At 58.8% G+C, this 24,703-nt stretch overlaps 1 protein-coding gene across 17 annotated transcripts; it reads right to left on the reverse strand.

The window, feature by feature from the left end:
* Positions 1-1,475: 1,475 nt before the first annotated feature.
* RAPGEF3 (Rap guanine nucleotide exchange factor 3) lies at positions 1,476-24,339 on the reverse strand. 17 transcript variants are annotated; one of them, XM_089920605.1, is made up of 29 exons: positions 22,679-23,114; positions 16,433-16,486; positions 16,239-16,345; positions 15,910-16,110; positions 15,589-15,734; positions 14,893-14,977; positions 14,507-14,567; positions 14,320-14,396; positions 13,977-14,123; positions 13,334-13,446; positions 12,955-13,043; positions 12,572-12,650; positions 12,216-12,366; positions 12,055-12,137; positions 11,215-11,254; positions 10,557-10,574; positions 8,620-8,701; positions 8,182-8,328; positions 6,193-6,290; positions 5,618-5,743; positions 5,350-5,531; positions 5,010-5,100; positions 4,820-4,870; positions 3,972-4,112; positions 3,800-3,887; positions 3,387-3,451; positions 2,901-2,955; positions 2,730-2,801; positions 1,476-1,883 (listed from the first exon to the last, which is right to left on the reverse strand). In XM_089920605.1, the coding sequence occupies exons 1-29, from the start codon at positions 22,947-22,949 to the stop codon at positions 1,765-1,767; spliced, it is 3,039 nt and encodes a 1,012-aa protein (XP_089776731.1). In that variant the 5' UTR covers positions 22,950-23,114; the 3' UTR covers positions 1,476-1,764. The 17 variants fall into 17 exon arrangements, 15 of the variants coding, with proteins under 15 accessions (XP_089776731.1, XP_022428071.1, XP_089776728.1 ...); XM_022572363.3 differs by lacking the exons at positions 3,972-4,112; positions 10,557-10,574; positions 22,679-23,114 and adding exons at positions 22,466-22,678; positions 23,144-23,862 and having other exon boundaries at positions 15,589-15,757; positions 15,910-16,031; XM_089920602.1 differs by lacking the exon at positions 12,055-12,137 and having other exon boundaries at positions 8,182-8,350; positions 10,487-10,574; positions 22,679-23,116.
* Positions 24,340-24,703: the final 364 nt, after the last annotated feature.

The raw sequence follows: 24,703 nt of genomic DNA on the forward strand, positions 1-24,703 counted from the left end.
CCTGGGAGTCCTGACTCACCGGGCCTGCACCTCATGTCATGACTGCTCAGCTCTGGAAGCTTCCGTGCCTCAGGGTCCTCCATCTCTACCCATGGGCAAGGGCACACTGGCTTGGTTACCTTGCCGTCTGCTCCACCCCAGGCTGTTCCTGAGGGAGTGGGCTCCCCACTTCCTCTGAGGTGATGTTGCCCCAGCAGGCAGAGGACACAGGACAGCCGTCAGCTGTCACCTCAGCTGCAGAGGCAGAGCTGCAGTTTACTTGTTTGCCACTAAGCGCTGACCTGAGATCATCGTATCACACCCATCTTACAGATGGAGAAACGGAGGCGGAGAACTGTTCATTGACTTGCTCAGATGCACATAGAAACCCAAGGCATAATCCCAGTTGGGCTGCCTCCTGCCAAGGGCTCTGGCCCTTTCTGGAAGCAGTGCGTGTCCATGACCACAGGGATGAGAGGTTTGGCAGTGTGGGGGCGGGGGGAGGTGAGGGTGTGTCCAGCCTGAGCCCCGGCAGCTGTACCAGCTGCCTCCTCCTCCCAGGTATGGGCCCACTCTCTCCACATGCCCCAGGACCCTGCTGCTCAGAACCTACTCCGGGTCATCCCCAAGGGCGAGAGGCCCCTCTCGGGGTCAGACAGCGCACCTCCCCTGGCCAGGCTCAGAGCCGCAGGGAGCAGAGGAGGGCAGCCCCACCTGGGGCTTCCTCACGTGAGTTCCCGGGGCAGGAGGGTCCTCACTGCCCGTCGTGGCAGCTGGCAGGGGAGAGGGGACTCCAAGCTGACAAGACTTGCTGGGACCACTCTCCTCACTGGCAGGAAATCTGACTCCTGGATGCCCTCAGGCCTCAGCAAGGGATGGGCTCCCCTCAGAAGCCTCGGCCTCAGCCTCTCCATCACTGCCGCCTCGCCTCGCCTGCCTCCCGGAGCACCGCCCAGCGGGGCTGCAAGCAGACGGGCAGGAAGTGGAGTGGGGAGGGGAGAGGAGGGAGGAGCGACCTCTCAGACCACTGTGGACAGCTGAGGGCCACTCCGGCCAGCCCCGTGCAGGGCTCCAGGCTCCTCCCGCTCTGGTGACCAAGGGGCTGAGGTCCAGCTGCAGTCAGCCTTGGAGCCCTGCAGGGTCCCAGAGACCATCCCGGGCAGGGGGCAGGGCTCGGCCTTCCCTGCCACACCCCCCGGGGCTGGCCAGAGAACACAGCCTCTCTGTCCGCTTAGGGTAACAATAAGTCTCCTCAGGGACCACCACTCCCAGACAAACAGCCCGGACCACACCCAGCTGTTTATCGCACAGGCCGTGGAAAGAAAAGCAGCACGGCCCCCACCCTTCCCTGCCTCCCCACCTCCCCGGGCAGCGGGCCTGCCCCTGCCACCCACATGCCACACACATGCGGACACTTGGTCCACTGCGGAAACACACCCCAGGGGCCGGCGATGGCCGGACAACAAAGCCGAGAGGCATGGAATCTGGACAAGACCTGGTGCGGAGAGCTCTCTATTGAACACACAGAGGGAGCGCTCTGCTCTCCCACCCACTCCGGGGCTTCTCTGTCCCCCATTCCTTGGCCTTGGGCCCCGGCTCATGCCATTCCGAGGTCCTCCTTGGCCACCAGTCATCAAGGGGACGGCTGCCTCCATGCCGCCCACTCCAGGGCCTCAAGTTCAGTCCGCGGAGAGCCCCTGCCCGGCGCGGCCAGCCCATGGGCCTCCTGGCCCGGCTCGCCCTGGCTCTCCCAGCGGCCAGTGCCTGTTCCAGCCCGGCCCCTCCTCACGGCTCCAGCTCCCGGGAGAGGCGGGACAGTTCCCGCTGGTTGTCGATGACCTTCAGCTGCTGGACGTAAGCCCAGGTGCTGGCTGGACTCCGGGTGCTCAGGGACTGCTCCGAGCCTAAGTGGGGGGAGGGGGGGAGGGGTGGTCGGTGGGGGGGGCACCGCGCACTTTGTAGAGCCCACCCCTCCTCCTCCAAGGAGCAAATCGGCCCCCCTGCCCTCCGCCACCGAGCCTGCCACTTCCCACGGCCGATCTAGAAGACACCCCGCCCCCCTGCTGGAGCAGAATAGCATGGTGGTCAGGAGCACAGACTGGAGAAAACAGGCCCCCCAAATTGCATACAGTTTAATACCCCTTTTACTAAGCTCAAAAACAACTAAAACTAAAGAATATTTTGTTGTCATATACATACGAGGTATTTAAAAGATGTATATGTATGTGCGTGTGCATATATATTTTACCATACATATATATAATAAACCTATTTTCCACAACAAGAAAATGAGTAACTCAAAATTCAGGAGAGTGGCTCCCCTGGGCGGGAGGGGCACGAGGACAGGAGAGAGGGACACCACTAGGGAGATGGAAGCTATTGTCAATGTCCTCATGTTTGGCTTGGGTCCAGAGGTGCCCATCGTATTATCAGAATCTACATACATACATTAAAATAATGAGGACGGTGTGGTATGAACTGTGGATTACAATGAATCCCATTTCATGCAACTGAAGGCCAATTAAAAGAACGCAGATCTGGAGTAAGAGTACCTGGGTCCCAGCTCTATCTAACCCTGTGGCTTCCACAGGCTTCTTCAAGGCTCCAGCCTGTTCGCACATCTTCAAGTTAGGATAACATTCTACCTGGCTCACAGAGGCGTTGTGAAGCGTTATCAGCATCACGTATGCGCGTGCCTGTAAATGCCAGCCATGGCCAACTCGTCAATGCCCACCCCTGCCCGCACTTACACGTGGAAATCCTGGCCGCCTGGCTGTCCTCGTGCAGGTGGGAGACTCGGCTTCTAAGCGGTGACAGAGGCACTGGCGGGTGAGAGGGGGGAGTCAGCGAGACAGGACCAAGCCAGTGCCTTGAAGGGGACATCGGTCAGGGGCACCTACCCGGGGAACCCGCCCTCTCACCGTTGCTGTGGCTTCTGCAGTGGTGCAGCATCCTCGCAGCTCTGGCCATCATTCTCTGCGGGCCAAGCAAGGACATGAGACCCGGTGTGAGGAACGGGACCCTGGTGTGGCCTGGGGCACAGCTGGAGTGCTCGTAGGAACTAGTGGCTGTAGGAGATGGGGTCCTGTCTGCTGTGCCCCAGCTCACCCAGAGACCCAGCGGGGACCAGGCTTTGGGAAGAACAGAGGTCAGGGAGGGCTTAGACGGGAGGGGGCTCCGGTTGAAGAGAGAGAGAGTTGAGGCTGTCACCCCAGCACTCCCCAGTGGAGACCAGACCCTCAGGAGGGCATGCAATGGAGTAATGGCTATTTTAAAGGAAGAATTCATGTTTATATTGTTGAGAACAACTTTAGACCATCTCCCAGCCCATCCCCGACCCCTTGCAAGGCCATCGTCATAGCCTGCAACCCATTCCAGTGTCAGGCACCCACTCTCCTCGGACTCACCATCTTCTCAAAGTTGATGAGATTCTCTACCAGCGTGTGATTTCCCTCATGGATGAAGGTCATGTCTGCAAAGAGATGGGCTTTGCTCATAGGTCCCCAAATTCCTTCCCCTTCCAGCAGCCAAGGAAAGGTGAGGGGTCAATAACAGGGAGGCTCGGGCCTGTCGTTCCCCCACATGGCCCTCTTCCTCCCCAACTAACCTCCTGGAGCGATTTCCTTGTATCTCTTAGGCCTCCTATCATTGGCCATCTAATGTCTGCATGTCTTAACTCTGCTTCTACCCTGTGAACTCCTAGTTCATCTTTGTGTCCCCCAGGGCATCAGCACACTGGAATCACTCAGAGGGTCGGATGGACACACAGGGGCAGGAATGGATGGGATGGAGACAGGGAGGTGGATACTGGCCCTCTTACCTTTGAGAAGAAGGGGCATGAACGGGATGAGGGGAGGGGAGAGCTTGGTGAGGGCCAGACGGTACACACGGTGGTTCCATGAGGGGTCCTGAGAGGGAAGAAGCCACAGTGAGAGAGGGAAGGTCCCATACACCATAACCCACCACGTGCCACAGTGCAACCAAATGCCCACCGTCCCAAGGAGAGGCCGTGCACCCATCCCCTTGGAGCTCAGCTTCCTCTCGGCCCCAGGTCTCACCAAGGCAGGCTCTGCGGAGGCGGGAGGGGGCCTGGAGCTGTGACTGCCAGTCTGCGTGATGTGGCTTCCTGGCCTCTGATTAAACCCCAAGGACACGTCGTGGCCATTATCACAGGGGCCCTGAGGTTTCATGGAAAACTCTCTCTTTTCTGTCCCTATCTCTCCCTCTCTCTCTAGTGGGCAGATTCCTTTGAACCTCTTGAGCCCCAGGAGAAGTTTTTCCTCAAGCGTCTTAGAACCCTGCTGATGAAGGTACCCTGCACTAGCTCTGCCCTGAACACTGTCAGACCTTTCAAACTGGCACCCCTAACAGCTCCTGGCAGTGGAGGGCTCAGCTCCTGAGTTCTTTCCTCATCTTTTGGCCTGGGCTGGCACATTGGCTCCTTGAATCTCCGGAGGGGCCACTGACAGGCCCCAGAACACCATGGGGGCTGAGGTCAGGACCTGCCTCCTGAGCCCTGAGGCAGGTCAGCTGGAATCCGGCATCCCCCAGCGGTCCCCTGGCACCTCAGACCCCAGGGCCAGACACTGCCCTCATGCAGGACCCCATAGCCACGGCAAATGCCAGGGACCCAGCACACATACTGAGGGATATAGCACACTGTCCAATCATGCTCAACACCTGTTCCTCAGCCAGCACCCCAAACTCACAGGCCAAAGGGAAGCAGGCCCTGACCCAGGGTAGACAAGGGGACCCAGAAGTAGACAAGGACTGGCAGAGAGGCTGCAAGGCAGCCAAGAATCGGGGTCTCTGGAGGGAGGAACCGGGGCCCAGCACTCACCAGCAGCCTCTCGAGGGCCGAGTAGAGCTTCCGGACTTTGTGGGGCAGCCTCTGTGAAGGAGAGGCAGGCGGGGCTGTCACTGCTCTGGGGTGGGAGCCCCATCCCCAGAAAGGACCCCCAGAACAGGCAGGGGCCTGGCTCAGGACCGAGGTGGGGAGGCCGCGGCCCGCCCCGGCAGATGGCGCTCACCTCCCAGGTCTGGGCCAGGCGGCTGATGGCCGAGTTGCCAAGGCCAAACATGATGGCAAAGAAGGAATTGAGGTTCTTTTGCTCCTTGAGGCTGCGAACAGGAGACCCAGAGACCCTCAGCCACGTGCAAAGCCCCGCACCCATACAGCAGCCGGCCTGGGGTCCAGCGCCGCCCCTGCGGGCACTGGGGCCGGACGGGGTGGGGAGGCGGAGGCTCCAGGGGACCCAGGGAAGCAGGGGGCTGGTAGATTTGGCAACACCCTGCCCATGGATCGGGCATCTAAGTAAAGGCAGACTCAGGACTCCGCCCACCCAGCGCACCCAGCCCACGGGCGCTCACTGGGCGGCCAGCTTGATGAACTTCCTGAGCAGCTGGGCCCGCAGGCCGGGCACAGGACAGAGACACAGCTCTGTGGCCACCCAGTACTGCAGCTCATTGAAGCGGCGCATGAAGCGCTCCAGGTTGGCGGTGGTGACGTCCCGCAGGGGCTGGGGGCCCAGCACGTAGTGGATCAGCTCCACCTGGGCGGGGACAGCATGACAGGTCAGCGCGTGGCAGGTGGGGAGCCCACATCGCCGGCCCCCTCCCCTCTGCTCTGCCCCTGCACCTGGTGGATGCTGTTGAAGAGGCTCCAGTCGTGGTCCGTCAGCTGGCCCGCCAGGTCCTTGGTGCTCACCAGGTCCAGCCCCTCTGCAGAGCCCACGGTGGGCCCCAGCTGCTCGGGGTGTGGGGTCTGCAGGTGGGAGAGTGCTCAGGGGGGCTGCCTGGGGAATCCGGGGGAAAGGCGCAGGGTGGGAGGAGCCTCTGTGCCCAGGGTCGGAGGAATGTCAGGGAGGGCAGGGGCTGGAGGGGCATCTGATGGAGGGGCTTCCCAAGGAGGCATGTCCCAGACAGCTCCCCGACGCTGGGACCCCTCCTTGTAGGGTGCCTGTTCTCTGGGGAACCCCTGATGAGGCAGGTCTCCCCCTTCCCCCTTGAGAGCTCCCAACCAGTTCTCCCCTCCCACATCCTGGGGACTTTCCCCATTGGCTGAGGCCAACTCCTTCCTCTTCCTCCTTAAGGCCCAGCAGCAGTCAGAGCCAGCCTTCCCCGTCTTCTCCATGTGACTCTCTCCTAGCACCCACTCCTACCACCCGCAAAACTCAGCTCCTCCCCAGGCCCTGGCGCCCTGCCTGTCCCTACCAGCTTGTGCACTTCCTGAGGGTTGACAACAAAGAGCCGCTCGTTGAGTCCCAGGGATGTGGCCACACCGTGGGCATCTGGCTGCAGGCCAACAGTGTCTGCAAAGAGAGCAGAGGCTGTGCTGGGTGGGGACAGAGAGGGGGGCCAGCGAGCAACCGGAGGCAGGGTGGAGGCCCCATTTAGGAGGCTGGAAGGTCTCTTCTCCCAGTAGCAGGGTTGGAGTCCTGGGCAGGTGTTCTAAATACACAGGTGCGCATGCCCACGCATCCACACACACAGGGTAGCACGGCCCAAGGACGATGAAAGGGGAGTCTTAGTGAGACAGGCTGACGCTAGGCAACACTGGAGTCTCAGTGAGCCTCGGCTTCCTCCTTTGTCGAACGGAGACACTAAGATTTTCCCTGACTACTCACAAGTCAAATGAAATCATTGATATAAATGTAACTAGTGGCTATAAATATACGATACATATACACGCCCTTTGAAAACTGGGGAAGGCCCTGCAGAAATCTTTGTGCGGATTTTCATCAGCTCTTGTGGACTGAGACTGTGTTTTTAGTCATGTTTGAGTCCCCAGTCCCTGGACCATCAGCTTCCAGAGTAAGGTGCACAAGACCATCCACGTGTCCAGGAAAAAACCTTAGCTCTTTCACTTTATTGGTTTTTCTCACCTGTTTTGCACTTCTATTTTGTGTGTTGTGTTATGATCATGTAACATTAGGGTAGGAATATATGTATGTGACTTACAAGGAAATATACACATATTATGGAGTTTGTAATAAAATATTGAGGCACGTAGGGTCTCAATAAACACTGGCTTAGGACAACTGCAACTTGCCAGGTAGCCACCAGAGGGCAGTGCTTCCCAGAGCAGCGCATAGGCACAGGTGACCTCATCCTCTCTCCCCACTTCCTGAAGGAAGGAGGCTTTGCCAGTCTCCCTGCCATTCCTTGCCATTATTCTCAGCTGCCTACCCTGGGCTCCAGCTGTCAGACCTGGGCTGTGTCCTTCATGGACAACAGTGGTTTTCAATGTCCCAAGTTCTCCAAAGGCAGGTCTTAATAATCCTCATGTTGCCGTATTCCGAGCACCAACTTTATGCTGGGTCCCATGCTAACAGCTTTAAACACAGTAGCTTATTTAATAGCCACAGCAGTCCTATGTGATAGGTACAGTCACAGTGCTCATTCGACAGACGAGGAAACCGAAGTTCACAGAGGTTAAACGACTCGCCCAGGATCCCACAGCTAGTAAGCAGTGGGTCTGGGATTCCAGCTCAGATCTGGGAGTCCACTGTCTAGGCTCTTAACCGTCAAGCTGCTCTATCTTACCTGCCATGGTACCTCTACCTCCTAACACACTGCTGGCCCACAGCTGACCCTCAAAGATGACTACAGACTAAATGAGCAACTACCCGAATTCAAAGGCTGTCGACACTCTCACTGTGTGAACTTGGGAAAATCACTGAACCCCTTTGAGCTTAAGTTTCCTTGTCTGAAAATAGGATCAAAATACCTATCTCATAAGATTGCTATTAGGGCTAAATAAATATGTAAGCATGATAATGATGTAGCAGTAGCTACGTAATAACAGATAATAATGTAGTGCTGACTATGGGTCAGACAGCATTCTAAACACTTTTATAGATTAGCTCATTTATCCTCACAATGCCTCTATGAAGCAGGCACTCTTTTCGTCCCCATTTTACACATGATGAAACAGAGCCCAGAGAGATTAAGCATCCTGCCCAGGGACAGAGAGAAGGGAGCCAAAGGGCAGAAGTCAAATGTGGGCAACAGGCCCCAGAGTCCATGCTCTTCACCACATGCAAAGCACTTTGAAGAGATGTAAGAAACCTCCCAATAAATGCCAACCATCGCTAACATGATAAAGATAATAAAGATGATGATAATCTTAATTCGGGGGATGGGCACGGCTCTGAGGGGGTCCCCTCCCTCGGGGCCACCCTACCCGGAGACACAACTCACCACCCGCAGAGTTCACCTTCACCAGCACCTGCCCCTTAGTCCAGCCGTCCTCCTGGGCCAACGCCGCCATCACCTCTCTCACTGAGGCCGTCACAGGCAGCTGCAGGGTCAGCACCGAGTGGTCCGGCCGGCAGATGTCATAGGGGACTGGAGAGGAAGGCTGGCTGAGCTGTGTGTGGGGGGGGGGGCGCTGCTTGGTCTCCCCACCCCAGGAGGGAGAGGGTAGCGACTGCAGCGGAGGGAGGGTCCCGAGCAGGGGGGGCAAGGGCGCTACGGAGTAGCTTGGGTGGGTGGGAGGCCCTGAGCCAAGGAGAGGGGGAGCCTGGAACACAGACCCCGAGGAGCGTGGCATGCCATCCTCGGCCAGGCGCCCCAAGGTCAAGGGTGATGACAGTAGTGTTCGAGCTATGAACTGGCTGGCTTGGACAGACCACCAACCTTTGTCCCCGACTCGGATGGCACAGTTGCTGCTGGGGAGAGGTTCATCCTGGCTGGGGAGCCAAACAGGCATGTTCCGGGCCTGAGAGGGAGAGAAAGTAAGGCCGGGAGGACACAGGAGAGCATGCAGGGACGGGGAGGGGCCTCTGTCACCAGGAGCATGGCACCCGCGGGGCACGCACACCACCCTGGGGCTCTGCTTGGCCCATGAATCTGGGCCAGGTAAGGCGCTGGGGACTGAGGCTCCTGGAGGAGACAGAGCAAAGTCTGTGCCCCTCTACGTGTGTGTTACCCCCTCTACCAGATGGGTCTAGAATTGCTCTAATACGAACACACCCCAGCTGTTGATCTCGGTTTTTTCCTCCTTCAGCTACCATTTGCTACTTGCTACATGCCAGGCTAAGTACAGGCATCTTTTAAGTATCTAAATAGTCACAAAAGCCCTTTGACAAAATATTATTATCCTCATTTTATAGATGAGATCAGTGAGGCTCAGAGAGGTTAAGTAACGTACCCAAAGAAACACAGCTGCTAAGTGGCCCAGCTGGAATCCTAACCCGCCACCTGTGCCCCCCCCCACACACCCCGCTCTTGTCCACCAGCACTCAACTGTGTCAGCTGCCCCATCACCCCACAGCCCTTCCTCCATGGCCCCACCACAGTGGGCTGCTGGGGAGCCCCCGCTGGCCAGAGGCCTCCCTCACACAGCTCCTCTGCACACCGACCACTCTTTCTAACTCTTGTACTGACTCTCTACCTGCTCTGAAGGTGGCAGATCAGCTTCAGACCTTGGTTCACGGCTCTTCCCTGGATTTCCAGATCTCTGCGCTCCCCTCCGAGCTCCCCCCAGCCTCACGCACCCTCCCACTCCACCCCACCCCCGCAGATGGAAGACTCTTAAAACCATACCACTGAGCACTGAATTTTCTTCCAGGCCCTGGTCTCAAATGCCTCCTGGATCCTCCCGCGTCTGTGCTCCACCACCCCAAACTCAACACACCCCTCGGATCCCTCATCCCACCTGCCAGGCTACTCTTCGGCCATTCCCCTGGGCTCACGGCTCCTGCTGCCCAGCCCCCGCGTCCCCACGGCATGTCATCTAGTCCTGGGATCTCCGTGTGCCCCCCTCCCCAGCCCAGGCCAACCTCAGGGTCCACCAGCCCGTGTGTTGCCTCACTCTTTATCTACTAAAACGGCCCAACTATTCTCCACCAGCCTCACCTCTCGGGTGCCTCCCTCTCTTCCACTGCCATCTGCCTGACCAGAGCCAGATTAAGCTTCCTATCACGGCTTCCACCGTCACTGTCTGCTGGATAAAGCGCAGGCTCCTCAGCTGACCCATGCAATACACAAATCTCATCTTGTCAATCCTCGGCTCAGACACCTTCAATGGCTCACACTGCTCTGGTGACAAAGGCCAGGCCCCTTACCGTGGCCCACGGTGGGGGGGGGGGGCACCTGCTCCGGCCCCTGCCCACCTCCCCCCTCTCCTCCAGGCCCAGCGGTCGCTTCTCCCTGACCCTGACCCGGAGTCAGCCCTCCCCTTCCCGTCTCCAGAGACCCCTTATACAGCATGTCTTCGCCCTTATACAGCATGAGATTGCCCTGCAGCCCCGTCCCTCGCTTCACTGCAAGCCCCTCGAGGCCAGGGTGGCTCCCCCAGCCCCCTACGGCACCCTCGGCACCTAACGCAGTGGCCGCCGGCCATTCCCTGAGTGGCAACCACAGGCTGGGGAGACAGAGGTCAAGGCCCTTCACGCGGGCATTCTAGTGGGACATGACAGACACCAACAGACAATAAGCAAGTACACAAACAAAGAAAACAATTGCACTGGGATAATGCTTTGAGGAAAACCATAGAGGACACCTTGGAGGGGAGCCGGTGGGAGAGGGGCCAGCAGGTAAGGGCAGGAGACTGAGGAGGGGCTGAGCTTCACCTTTAGCCGAAAAGGAGCCTGCGAGGAGGAGGGGGGAGCAGGATGAGGTGCGAGAAGCAGCTGGGCGCTGCAGGCCCAGGTGAGGCATCTAGGTGTTATTCCCAATGCATGAGCCCCCAGCCAGCCCCAACTTAACTGCCCAGCCCCTTCCGCCCCATCCCTCAAATCTCGCGCCCATCACGGCTCTTCCTCCTGCTTCCCCCCGCCCCCGCCGCCCGCTGCTGGAAATGGCACTGGGATATCGGCCTGCCTTCCTCTGGGCTCCCTGCACTGGCCCCCAGGAACCCCTGGGCTTCCGAGGCTACCCCCAGGCACCACCCCTCACCTCCCAGGTGGCAACTGCTAACTGGCTCTAACTGTGAGCACGAATCACCTCCCAGATGGAATAAAAGCCCCCTGGCTTGGGGGGGAGGCGGGGGAAGCAGTGACCTTAGACCTCTGTGTCTCCCTGCAGGGCCTGGCCCCAGCGCCACATGCAGCCTGAGCTCCATGAACACCTATCCCAGACCCAAGGATGTGCCTGGGGCCGACAGGGGACGGGGGGCTGCCCACGCAGAGCCCCTTAGGTAGGGGCTGAAGGAGGGGCCCGGCGGTCCCTGGAGGAGTGGGGACAGCTGGGGCCCCGCAGAAGCGAGAGGACCTCATTCGGGGCAGACACCTTCATCTGTGGAGATGCGTTCCCACAGCCATTTTCCAACCTGTGGAGCAAGAGAGGAGCGAGGTGAGACCGGCGGGCAGGGCCCACTGCAGGCGGGATGACATGGGGTCAGGAGCAGAGAGGATGACACGGGCTCTGGATTCTACCCGCCCTCACCAGAGGCTCAGAGGTTTGCAGATTTGGTGAGGATCAAAGATTTGGTGAGACAGGCAAGACTTGAAATCCAGCCCCTGGATCCTGGGATTTTCCCAGGCCAGCAAGGGAGGGAAAGAGAGCTCAAGGGAGAAAGGGACGCGGTGTCAGGGCAGGCAGCCTGCACAGGAGCTCTCCCTGGACCTCAGCCGCCCCCATGGGATGCCTGGGAGGGCGGGAAGGTCTCGGAGGGCGAGGTAAATGCTAGGAAATTGACCGGGCTGGCCGGCAGGAGCTGGCACCAAGGGTGCTTGGCAATAATTAGGAGGCAGTGAACACAGCAGGTGTGCTGGGGCTAGAAGGATGGCCCACGAATGACTGTGGCTGCATGAGCATACGGAGGAGCACGTGATGGGAGGGTGAGTAGCGAGGGGACCGGTAAGAACACTAACAAGTCTAGACAAGTGAGCACAGCACACCCTGAGCTGCACTCTTCAGGTGCAGTGAGGGGTAGGTATTCTCCCAGTTTTACAGACAAGAGCTGAAGCCCTAGGGGGTGGGGGGGTGAGGGTAATGGGCTCAGGGCAGCATAGCTACAGTGGTGCAGCCTGGATTTAAGCCACGTGTTTGGCCCCAGAGGCAGTGCTCTCCATCCCCGCTGTGCCGCCCGTCCCCCAGGTGACGAGTTAACTTGAGCCAAAGCATCACCTGTGGTGTCGCCGCCTCTCTGGCCACTGCTCCCGCAGCAGGTTGCTAAGCCGGGCATCCCTGCTCACCAGGTCTGACAGTTTCTGGGAGGAGCCAAGGTTCACTGAGACTCCACGTCCACCCCGGGCAGCCCGGTCCAGCCCTGCCTCACCCCCAGGTACCTGGAGGAAGCTGGTGGCCACAGGGTCGGTGTGGAGCATGGGGCCGTACAGGGCCACCCATTGGCTGACCAGCCGCAGGATCTGTTGTCTCTTGTTGCAGACGTAGGTGCTGCACTCCTGCTCGCTGCCTCCCACGGGCTCCGCGTGGAAAGTGGGCACCAGTCAAGGGAACCACGACATCTAACCAGACCAGCCACCACACCTTGGGCAAGGGAGGGGCAGGAGGCCCAGAGCCCATGCACAAGCTGGGCCTGGCATGATGCTGGCACTTTGGAGGGTTCGGCACAGCCATGATACGAGGGATTCCTTCTCCCCACTCCACACACCATCCTAATCCCCTGGGGCTGGAAGGATATTGGTGCAGGAGGGCAGCGCAAAGCTGGGCAGTGGGCATGAAGACACTGTGGGTCAGGAGGAAGTCGCTGAGGAATGTCTCTGTAGGGCAGGGACAGGGGACAGGTGGGGGCTTCAGCGGTCAAGTCTACTGAGCACAAGTATATGCACAGCTGGAGCATCCCTTTCCCCAATCCCACCACGGGCAAGGGACCGGCGATGCCCAATCCCTGTCACCGCGCTTCCCACCCAAACCAAGAACACAGGAATGCAAACTTCCCGTCAACTGACCAAATGGACCAAACTAGCACCCGATGAGGTCAGACGGCAGGGTGCCTGGCCCTCTCCCATGCTGTGCTGACCACCCAATGAGTCAGAGAGCAGTCAGGGTGTCTCCTGCCCCTACCTGTTGGGTCATGAGCACTGGAATCAGGCCGCATGGCCTCCAACAGAAGTTCTAGGATCTTCTCCGGGGTGCCAGACATCACTATATACCTAGCAGAAGCGGCCAGTCCATAGCACTTATACCACCACTCCCCTTCCCACAGCCGGGCAGACATCAATAATCAATCATATCACTCATTCCTATTTGCCAGCCCTCTCTCACCTTGGGGTGGAGGGGGGACCAACTCAGGGGATGCCTCTTAGTCCCTGGAAGCCTCTCCACCCCCAGGTGGCCAGAGGGCAGGGGTATGACACGGGGAAGGGAGTAAAGCCTGGGAAATGGAAGGAGAGGAGGTGGGCAAGAGAGGTGGTATGGAAAGGGAGCATGGTGGGTATGTTACCGGTTCCTGCCTGGGGTTGGGGGACGAGAAGGGCCAGTGCCCTGAGAGGTTCTCTCCAACACCAACACCACTTTGCCATGTTCTTCTAGCCTCATGGTCTTTGCTTCCACATCCTGGAGAACAAGCCAACACCCAGTGCTCAACATACACCATGACTCCTTTCCCCACCCTACAGCTTCTCCCTCTCCCTCCCCCATTCCAAACGCTGAACCCCACAAGGCTCCCACAGGGACCCTCAGCCCTTCTCCCACTCCATTCAGTGCCCATGACCTTGGTTTTAACCCCCACTCCTACCCCTGCCCATCACCCAGCCTGAGCCCTTCCTCCACCCCATCCCTCCCAGGGCTCCCTCCGTGGATCCCACGCTCCATTATGCTGCATCCCCTTGCACCCTAGACCCCCACCCCTCTGTAACCCCAGCCCCCTGGTCTCCCACCCGAGCCAGGGTCCCCAGGGCTCGCTGACCCTCCTCACACACGCAGGGCTGGGCTGCCACCTGCAGCCATCGCCCCGAGCTTCTCCACCCTCGACCTCTCCTTGACCCTTAAAGGCTCTCTCTGGTCTTTACTCTTTGCCCCACACCACTTCTCCAGAGACATGTCCCTGCCACGTCCCCTGCCGTCCCCACCCCCAGCAATGGCACCTTGATGATACGGTTGAAGTCCTGCTTGTCCACGCGAAGAAAATGGCAGTTGTCCTCTCGCAGGATGATGGTGGCTGCCCGGGGTGCGTCGTTCACCAGAGCCAGCTGTCCGAAGTCGTCTCCCTCGTGCACTGTGGTCACCAGGCCCTGCAGCCAGGCCTGAGTCACAGCCCAGCCCCGCTGCCCAGCCCTCGCCGGGACAGACCCATGGTGGACAGAGCCACCAAGGCAGGAGGAGACCCGGGAGATCGGCAGCCTTGGGTCTATTAAAGGCACTGCCCATGAGGTCAAGGACCAGAGAGCAGTTACACCCCAGGGGGCTGGGCAGGGAGGGAAGACTCACCTTGCCGTGGGTCACCACATTGACAGATCCCTTCCAGATGATGTACCAAGAGGTGCCCTTGTCCCCCTGGCTGAACACTGAGAGAAGCACAGATCAGACATGCCCCCAGGGACCCATCACTTCTTCCCTGTGGCCTCCGCCCATGTCCAGGTCCCTGGTGCCCAGCTTCCCATCCCGTCTGACTTACACACGGTCCCTGCCTTGCTGTGTGGTTCAAAGAGCAGAACTGCCGCTAATTCCCGCTTCACCTGGGGGTGGGGAGAGGAGGGTCAATGAGGTGAGTTCAGGGGAAGAGGGAGCATGTGAGGCGGTTAGGTCCAAAGCCACAAGTGCTCAGGGGACAGAGATGTAGTTAGGTCAGGTGACCTGGGATTCAGCGGGAGACAAAGCAAGGGGAAGAAATGGGCAAAGAGAGGCAGAAGGGCTTTCAGATAAGCATGCCGGGGGCAAGAAATTAGACTGAGGTTTCCCAGCCACAGGCAGAAGGGGAGGGGAATGTCTTCTGGCCCAGCAGCGCTCACAGGGAAGGGAGGCTTGGGGGTGGGGAGGGCAGGGCTGGGTCGGGGGACTGACCGAGTTGGAGAGGTGGGCCACGGCCTTGATGTGCAGCAGCTCCTCAAAGATGAGGTCCAGCTCCTCGTCTGTGCGCTGACCGGGGCTGCGGGCACAGGAAGGCGGGGAAGAAGTGATGAGCTGTGGGCCCAAGGCCAAGAGCGGGAAGCCACCACGTCCACCCAGCTTGGGCCTGGGCCAGCCGGTGCCCCGGCAGTGGCTGTTTATCAATAGTGGGCCAGCCTTTACCGGGAGCACACTGTGTGCCAGACACTGGGCCATGCGCTGTACACGCATTACCTCATTCCACCCTCACGACAACCCCATGACGTGGGTATTGTTATCCTTTGACAGAAGAGGAAGCCGGCATGGAGAGGCCCAAGGTCACCGAGCTAGTAGCCAGTGGAACTGGAATTTGAACGCAGACCCGCCGGCGGAGTCCAAAGCCCTCCGTCTCTCTGCATCGCAGAGTGGGCAGCGTCTTCGGAGGCCACGTGTCCCACAGCCTCAGTTACAGAGGGAGGACCATGTTCAGAGGGGGAAGGAGGGCTCGAGATCACACAGCAAGTCCATGGCGGAATGCAGACCAGAGCTCAGGCCTCTGGTCCAGCCAGGGTCCCTTCCCTCCACAAAAAGTAAGTCACCACCCCCTCAGAGGGGAAACCGAAACTACCGAGTCCGAGAGCAGGGCCGCGAGATGCAAGGCGCCCGACTTACGGCTTTCGAAGCGCCACCGTGAGCAGGGCGTCAGGCCCCCGCTGGGAGAGCAGGGCCAGAGCCTCAACGAACTCCTCCTCCAGCTCGTGGAGGCCTGCAGGCTCCGGCTCCGGCCCGGGGAAACGGTAGAATTGGGTATCTCGATCCTGGAAGGCCCAGTCGTGTTTCACTGGGGGGCAGAGGCCCAGGCGTGGGGGAGGAGAGGAAATTGAGGCCACGTGGGTATGAGGCCCCCTGCTGCAATGCCCACCAGCAATGCCCACCAGTGCCTGCTCCCCAGGACTGCCCAGCCCCGGGCACCCACCCAGGGCTAGGGCTCACCATGACAGAGGGCACCTTCATCCAGCAGCACCTGGCAGATTCCCACGGCTTGGCTCCGGGAATGGACCCCCAGCCCCAGGGCCAAGATCCCATCCACCAGTTCCCGGCCAGAGCAGCATTGCCTGGGAGGTGAAGGGGCCAGGGAAGAAGAAGGAGTCTCAAATGGCAGGACGGGAGAGGCGAGAGGGAAGAACACTCCATCTGAAAGACACCTTGGTCTAGAAGCAGGGCTGGGCCCAGGTGCCTGGACAGAGTGAGAGGGAAAGAAAACAGGGGGTGGGGAGGGTTTGGAGGGGGTGGGCAAGGAGGTAGCCAAGGCCACTACTCACCGGTGGAGTCGGAGGTGGTACTTTCGGTCTCGGATGAGGTTGGGGCAGGTGGCCAGGAGGTGCCGATGCAGCTGCCTCCCAGCCCTCAGCACCCGCTCCGTGGAGGCCTAGCGGCGGGGAGAGGCACAGCTGGCTCAGGCCCTGAAGCCCTCGCTGTGCTGCCGCCTCCCAGCTCCACCCCTCGTGGCTTGTACCTGCTCGAGGCTCACGCTGAAATCCAGGGACTCCTCGCTGTTGGCGAGTGGCGTCTGAGGGCAGTGGGAGGGTTTGAGTGTTAGTGCCAGGCCTTTAAACCCAGCTGTCAGATGCCCACCCCTGTCAGTCCCAGCCCCTGCCCAGTCCCCGACTCCAGGCGTCCACTTAGCTACTCTTTCAACAAATACTCACTGAGCACCCCCCATATGCCAGGCGTCCGCCTCATGCCCGCCCTGCTGCCCTATCCCCAGACCCTTGTCTTGCTTCCTGACTCCAGCGGTGCATCCCCACAGATGAGATTCCAGTTCTGCTTACTCAGGGCCCAGGTGTGCCCAGGCTCCCAGGTAAACTGCACCGTGTAGGGAAGGGGCACAGTGGAGCTGCGGGGAGCATGACGACATGAGATAAGAAGGCCAGGGAGAGGCCAGAAAGTGAGCAGCTCGGGAGGCCTGGAGTCTCAGGGCCTGCTGCCAAGCCAGGGTCAGTCCCCAGTCACAGGGCCGTGGGCGAAACTCCTGCCCTCTGTGGGCCTCGGTGCAGACTGGTAGTTAAAAATACAAACCCTGGAGCCGACTCCTGGATTCAAATCCCTGCTCCTCTGTTTACTAGCAGTGTGACTCTGAATATATGATTTAACCTCTCCCTGCCTATAAATCTATAAAACATTCCTAACAACAATTCAGGCTTTAGGAAGGATTATGTGAGTTAATAGAGATCACATGTTTAAAGCACTGCCTGACATATACATGTAGTTGTATATACATGTTAGTTATTATTACTGATCTGTGAAGCTGGAAAGCCCCTTTCCTCTCCAAGATGCTGTCGCTGCTAGCTCATAAATAACCCTGTAACAGTGAGTCAGTCTTGGTAGCGCACAGGACAGCTCTGGAAGACGGGGTTTACGTACAAATCATTGGTGAACGAGGTTTCCCTGCCCTTGGCATCAACTGGGCATCCGGGACTCCTGGGCCTGTGTGCCCTGGGATGTCGGCCATGAAAGCCTCCCATGCCCCTCTTTTCCTGCCACCTGAGAACTGGAATTTGTGGACATCTCTGGACAGGATGCCCTACCCTCTATGAGCCATCCCAAAGGCAGGCACTTGAAGTTTACAAAGTATGTCTACCTCCGTGATTTCATCTGATCTCATATAGAATAGGATCAGATGGGAAGTAGGCAGAGCAGGTATTGTCTATCCCCCCTGACTTAGGAAGAAACAAAAGTCTAGAGGTGAAGTGCCCTTGTAACTCAGACACAGCTGTACAGCCACGGATAAACTCAAGTTCCTACCAGAAGTGCTCACAGTCTTGGTCCCACTCCACCCACCACACCTGCCTGTTTCCTCTCCCGTCCCACTTCTCTCTGCTGCTTTCCCATCCGCACACAGGGCCTGAAGAAGACCTGGCTGGGGAGCTAGGGTACGACCAGGCCTGGGGCCACAGTCCCCTCCCCTGGTCCCAGCATCCTCCCACCGTGTGCCAGGCAGAGGCCTGAGGTCTGGCGCGCGTAGGTGCCTGGCCCAATGCCGGGCGGAAGTCGCTAGGTGTCCCATAGGTATCCCTGACCCGGTCATGGGGCCCATCCTGGTGCCAGACATAGCCCTGGAGACTTAGTGACAGGAAACGAGGTGGAGGAAGGGCAGGAGTTCTACCCAGCCAGCCCCCTGTGTTGGAACAAACAGTACCGAGTGCTAATGACTTGTTGTTGTAGCTGTCAGAGTGCCCAGGTGGCCCCAGTCCCTGCCCCAAGTCCCTTCGGTGCCCACGACCCAGGCTCCCGCGCACACACACTCCCTTCCTGGTATTATTGTGACCCCGGAGGGCACATCAGGAGGGGAGGTGCCTGGTCATGTGGCCAGGCTGGTCAAGATTCAGATCTCAGATCCTCAGGCCTTGCTTAAAGCACTTCCTGTCCTGCCCCAGGGGATGTGCACGGAGGCTGGAGGCTCGGAAGCTGGGGGCTCTGGCCCATCAGAGCTGAGGAAGGCATCCTTCTCATTTTGCGAGGAAAGCAGGAGCCCAGAGGGATGAAGCAACTTGCCCAGAGTCACACAACCGCTTAGAAATTTAAGATCCCACTGCATAACCCTACCAACGCTGACCCTGAAGTAGGTGTTTGTCTCCTATTTCACAGCTAGAGAAAAGGAGGCTCAGAGGTTACATAACCTGCCCTGTGAGCCGGTAAACAGGAGCACCAGGATTCACGCTGTGCCTCTCTGACTCCAAAGCCCATGTCCTTAGCCACCAAGCCCTACCATATCCCATGGTGCCTCCGCGGCCCCGTGCTTCCCCCACCGTGTGCCATGAAAGCAGAGATGATAGAGGTGAATGCTGCCCTCGGGAGTGTTCCACGGGCAAGGAAGTTTGGAAAATACTGGGTTAGACAAAGTTCCATAGCCCCCCTGGACCACTGTCATGTTCCCGGTGCACCAGGACTTCCCAGCATCGGGGTGGAGGTGCTATTCCAGAGCAGCTCCGGAGCCAGGCACCTGGGTTCAAATCTTGGTTCCCCATTACCAGCTGGTTGTGTGACCTTGGGCTGCTTATAAATCTCTCTGTGCTTCAGCTTTCTGTAACATGGGGTTGATGACAACAGTACCTATCCCACAGGGTAATTCTGAGGATCAGATGAGTTGATAACATGAAGTATTCGAAGCCGTGCCTGCTCTGTAGTAACTACTTAGTCAGTGTTAAGTACCTTGATGTAACATTATTATTTCATGCTGGGCACCTGTCATCTGGACACAGTGCAAGAAATGTTGTACTTCCGCTGACCCTGTCCCTGATCTGATAACCCTGAGTGTCAGCTTAGAGGGTTCTCAGCTGGAAAGCAGTGGCTGGTATGGCAGGGGTGAAGGCCCTCGCCCACCGCCTCCTCTCATGTCTGGACAGGAAGGACTCAGGGTGGAAGAGGAGGTCCCAGCTAGCTTCCCTGGCACCAGCACCATGGCCTGCTCCACCCCCGTCACTGAGGGTCAGAGTCGCACTGGAGGGGCAGGCACAGAGCCAGAAAGCCATGTTGGGACCCGTCAGACCAGTTCCGTTAGGCCACAGCTAGGGTCTCAGGCCAGGGCTGTGTATGATGGGACTGGGAAAGGATGCATGAGTGGGGGTGATGTTTTGGGGTGCCGGTGTCACCACCCGCAGCAATAGAAAGTCCACTACGAGCTTGAACTCTGCAGCCAGATCGCCTAGGACCCAAACCCAGCTTTGTCCCTTAGCAGCTGTGTAACCCTAGGCCTGTCACTTGGCCTCTCTGTGCTTCTGCTTTCGCATCTATAAAATGAGGTGATGGCATTAGTAGCTATCTCACAGGGCTGTTGTGAGATTACCTGATATGACAAAGTAAAGCTCATAATAGCTCCTGGGATATAAATACTACACAACGATTAGCTACTACCACGATTTGGACAGGTTGGATGAAAGCACGTTTTCTGAGTTAGAGAATAGAGCCACGTCTCCCAAATAAGTCACTCAAAGAGAAGCATCCCAGGCTTCTCTGAGCTGGTAGGACCCACCAAAGGTCATCCTGATCTCGCCCCTGCCTCTAGACAGATTGGTCCCTCTGTAGGCTCCCGGACATCAGACAAGATCTCATCTCCCCGTCATGTTTTCCAAAGGAGACGTCCTTCCATCCCATTCCAGCATCAGCTTTGCCATGGTTGGTAAGTCCTTTCTGCATCTAACCTCAGGCCCTCCTGCTGTAACCTGCTTTTATTTTCTCTTGTCCTGGTCTAGTAGGAACAGAAAGTGCTCTCTTCAGACCTCAGGAGGTTGATGGGTTTCCCCCTTGATTTTCTAAGAGGGGGGCATGGCCTGAATAACTCCCAGCACTGCCCTCCTGGGACTCCGGGCCCCACCTCCTTTCAACATCCACCCTTCACCCTGTGTGTGCACGCTCCCTGCCGGGTACTTGTTCCCTCATGTGAGCCCCTCCTCAGCCAAAGGCATCATCCAGAGAAGAGAGGTATAGCTCACAGGTACCCAGAGTCTCTTAAACACAGACGCCGTATGCTAACACATATATATGGAATCTAAGGAAAAAAAAAAAAAAAAAAGGTCATGAAGAACCTAGGGGTAAGATGGGGATAAAGACATAGGCCTACTAGAGCGTGGACTTGAGGATATGGGGAGGGGGAAGGGTAAGCTGTGACAAAGTGAGAGAGTGGCATGGACATATATACACTACCAAACGTAAAATAGATAGCTAGTGGGAAGCAGCCACACAGCACAGGGAGATCAGCTCGGTGCTTTGTGACCACCTAGAGGGGTGGGATAGGGAGGGTGGGAGGGAGGGAGACGCAAGAGGGAAGAGATATGGGAACATATGTATATGTATAGCTGATTCACTTTGTTATAAAGCAGAAACTAACACACCATTGTAAAGCAATGATACTCCAATAAAGATGTTAAAAAAAACAAAACAAAACACAGACGCAACGGGCTGAAACCACCTCTGCCCCCCCACTCCCCAGAGATGGTCCTCAGGAGAGGATGTGCCCTGTCTCTAGCCCTGAAAATCTAAGTTCCCTCTAATCACCAACACCCACACATACCTGGCAGGGGAGGGGCTTTGTTTCTGTGCCTCTGACCCCATTTTTTACTCCATTTTTTTTTAACCCTCACCCTCACTCTTCCAGCCTCCCCATGCATACCAGCCCTTCAATTCTGGGGGACTGGGGGAGCCAGGAGACAGCCTGGCGGCCTCCTCCACCCCCTCCCAGACTTTGGGTCCCAGGGGATCCTCCAGTGACCTCATTGTCCTGGCACCTGACCTTCCCCCCACTCCCCACCTTGCCTCTGCAAGCTGGGAAGGGGACAGGAAATGCACAAGTAATTATAGCCTGAGAGGGAAAGAGGGAGGGAGGGTTCCAGCCCACTGGCTCCAAGCAGTAGCTCCTGCCAGTGACCTGGGGGGTGAGGGGGGCAGACAGCGAAGCCCAGAGGGAACCCAGCTCCCCTGCCCCCTCCAGAGCGTCATCTGGAACAGGACCCAGGCCCATGAGGCCCCTTGTCAGGAAGACCCAGGGAGGGAGGGGTTGGGGGAGAGCTGGGGACTGACACCTAGATTCTCCTCCCGATTCCCATTGCAAGGAGAACCCCATCACCTTGGTGCGCTTCAGTTTTCTCAACCCAGCTTCATATTTTGGTAAATATAAATGGTGGTTGGGTGAGGTAGGAGGAAGGAGGCAGAAAGTGGTGGTCATTCTACTCAAAGGGATTTGCTGATAAGAGAGGAGCTATCCCAAGCCCTGCTTTCTCTCCGCCCCTTTGCCCAAGCACTCTCCCCGCACTCACCTCCACCCAGGCTGGGCACAGGTAATAGACACACCGAATCTCAGGTGAAGAACCTATTAAGTCTGGGTGGCTGGGGAGAGCTTCTCTGCTGATTTGGATCCTGCAACCTTTATCCTGCCCCCCCAGCCCCCTCACATCCTTCCCCCACACCCTTTCTGCTTCATTCTTGCAGCTCCAGAGAGATTCTTCACCGGCAAAGGGAGCTCCATTCATCTCAGAGCCTCCAAACTTCTCAGAATTCTCCCCTGAGCCCCTCAAAGCCAGATGCCAAGCAATGTTCACATGACCACCTCACCCCGAGATCCAAAAGCAGACTCGATGCAGTTCAGCCCTCACTAAAGGAGAATGTTGTCGCGGTGATGTTTAACGAACAGTAACCAAGCTTACCTCACCCCCCCGCAACTTGACCTGGTCCCCAGCATTTCATACGTGCCTCCCACCACCACCTGGAGAACACGCAAGCACCTAACTCAAGGCACACAGAGGCGACAACTAAATGACAAATCCCTTTACCCCTCCCCTCATGCCTGAATGGGGGGACTTGGGCACCACATGCGCAGGCAGTGCAGCTGTGTGAGCCACCCACACACTGCAACCAAGCTGCCTGACCCGCTGTCCACCCCAGCTGTCCCCCTCATGCCCCCAGAGCAAGCTGGGCCACCAGGAGCATGCCCGTTCTTCCAATCAGGGCTCCCTCCAGCCCTGGTGCCTGGCCCGGGCAGGGGATGGGCACTCACCCAGCGAAGCCCCTGGATGCAGCTGGGGCGCTGGTGCTCGAGAAGCAGCTGGTAGGAGCAGCTTCGGGACCGATGCACCCTCCTCAGCACCATGTTGAGCAGCGTCCCCTCCGGCACCACGTCCGGGAGCCCTCCCACCGGCGCTGCTCCCAGAACTGAGCTGTCCTCCACAGCCAGGCCCACCTGCCAGCGGCTTTCACCTGGCCAGCTCACCTGTGACGGGAAGAGGAGGGCAGACAGCCATGAGGCCGGGCCTGGGGCAGCTGGACCAAGGCACAACTGCCCCAGGCAGAACCACTTCCTTAGAGTCCTCTGGACTGGTCAGGCGGAGGTGCTGCATCCCTGCCAGGAGCCGGGGGAGGGACAGGAAGACCTTCACTGGGGCCTGCCGGTCTGGCGCACTTAGGGGTCTCCAGCTGGCGCACCAGAGATCAGGTCCTTCTTCCCGGTCTTCTGGGGAATTCTGCCCCACTCCACCACCCATGGCCCTGCAGGGATCTCCACCGACTCCCGGTATGAGACTACGGACTCTGGATGCCCCAGAAATGCAGCTTCAGCTCAAACCATTCGTTTCTCCACCTCCCTCACCCCTGACCAAGCCTCTCTCTCCCACCCCAACTCCCCGACCGTGCCAGCTTCCTCTCCGGCTCCTCCTCCCCCTAACCCCACCTTACCCACCTTCATATTCCTCCTCGAGCTCGCACAGCCGTGCAGCCTCTAGCAAAAGGCGGGGGCTGACGGGAGACCCCCCCGCCCCCCTTCCCCCCGCCAACAGCGAGCCCCTGCTGTAAGTCCCAGGCGAAGTGAGCAGGCCAATTCCTGGCTGGACCCGCTGCCAGGGCAGCCCGAGCCAGGCTGGGTTGAGAGGCTCCTCTTGGGTGGGGGGAAAGCTGGGGACTTGAGGGGCGGTGTTCCCCCACCCCCAGCGACAAGGAGCCCCGAGCCTCCCCTCCGTCCCAGACGAAAGAGCCAGCTGGCACCGGGCGCTGAAGCGAGGCTGCAGCTGGCACTGGTCCGGGCGGGAGCTGTCACACCCCCTGCGTGGCCCGCCCTCTTCCCTTCCCGGGAAGGACCGGGAGGGCGGGGAGGGCGCGCCAGGCCTTACAGTAGGGAAGGGGGCGGGGGCGGGGGCGGGCACGGGCGAGGGGCGGAGTCTCGAGCCCAGGGTGAGCCGAGCCGGCGGGAGCCCGGGCCCCGAGAAACCCTGGCGGGCCGGAGCGCCCTTGGGTTGCGAGCCGGGGCCGCGGCGGCGGGGGTGTCGGGCTAGGGTCTGCGGGCCGCTACACCGGCCGCCACGTGGCCGGGAGGAGAAATGCAAACAAGGAAACCGGGGGAAGGGGGAAGGGGGTGAGTCATTGCGGCCCCACCCGGGAGGGAAATCCGGGCTGGGGCCGCTTCCCGGCCGGCCGGGGGCCTCCTGCCTCCTGTTTCGGTTCAGGGTCTCGAACAGGCCGGGGGAGGGATGGGGCCGTTTTCCCGCAGGGAATCCCGCTGCCGAGCCTCCCACTGCCGCGCTTCTATGCACACACCCCGTCCGCCCCCTTCTCCCCGCCCTACACACACACACACCCGCCGCGGGTGGGGACACTGAGGCTGGAGAGGAAGGACGGCGCTCGGGGACTGTGGGCGCTGGAGGTGGGGCTGAGATCCCAGAGGAGCTGGGCTAGAAGGCCACGCCCCCCGGCGGGTGAAGGTCGAGCTCGGGATTCCAGAGTCCTAGGCGGGCTCTGTGTGGAAAGCCATCGCCTCCCTGGGCCTCAGTTCCCACCGCCGCGCTGCTGGCCCAGCGCCCCCTCTTCGCTGCACTCCTGCTTCTGAGTCCGCGGAGAGACAGTGGCTCCGGGACAGCAGCTCCCCCAGCGCCGGCGCCGTAACTGCTCAGGGCGTCACCGAGGGTTTTGGAAGGAGTCGCACGCCTCGCCCCCGGCTTTCTAGGACTCACCCCCTTTTTGCCCCACCTGTGTCCCTTTCCCTTTGCTGCTGAGCCTGCCTGGACAGAGGAAGACATATCTCTAACAATCCATGTCCCCTGCTGTTTCACCGCTGATTATTTTCTTGGAGGGGGGGTTAATTGTGATTAAAATCAATTTTAATGTGTCTTTGAAAATCCTTCCAGGAGTTTATCAGATTGTAAGTTCCATCCCCTCAAATTCAGATTCAGTCCTATTGGCATGAAGTGGAAAATCTATATTTTGAACAAATACCCCAATCTGCTGGGTTCCCACTTTGAGAAATGAT

This window comes from Delphinapterus leucas, chromosome 11, assembly GCF_059928025.1.
Source record: "Delphinapterus leucas isolate spDelLeu-1000000601 "Yukka" chromosome 11, BTC_Dleu_Yukka2, whole genome shotgun sequence".
Lineage (NCBI taxonomy): Eukaryota > Metazoa > Chordata > Mammalia > Artiodactyla > Monodontidae > Delphinapterus > Delphinapterus leucas.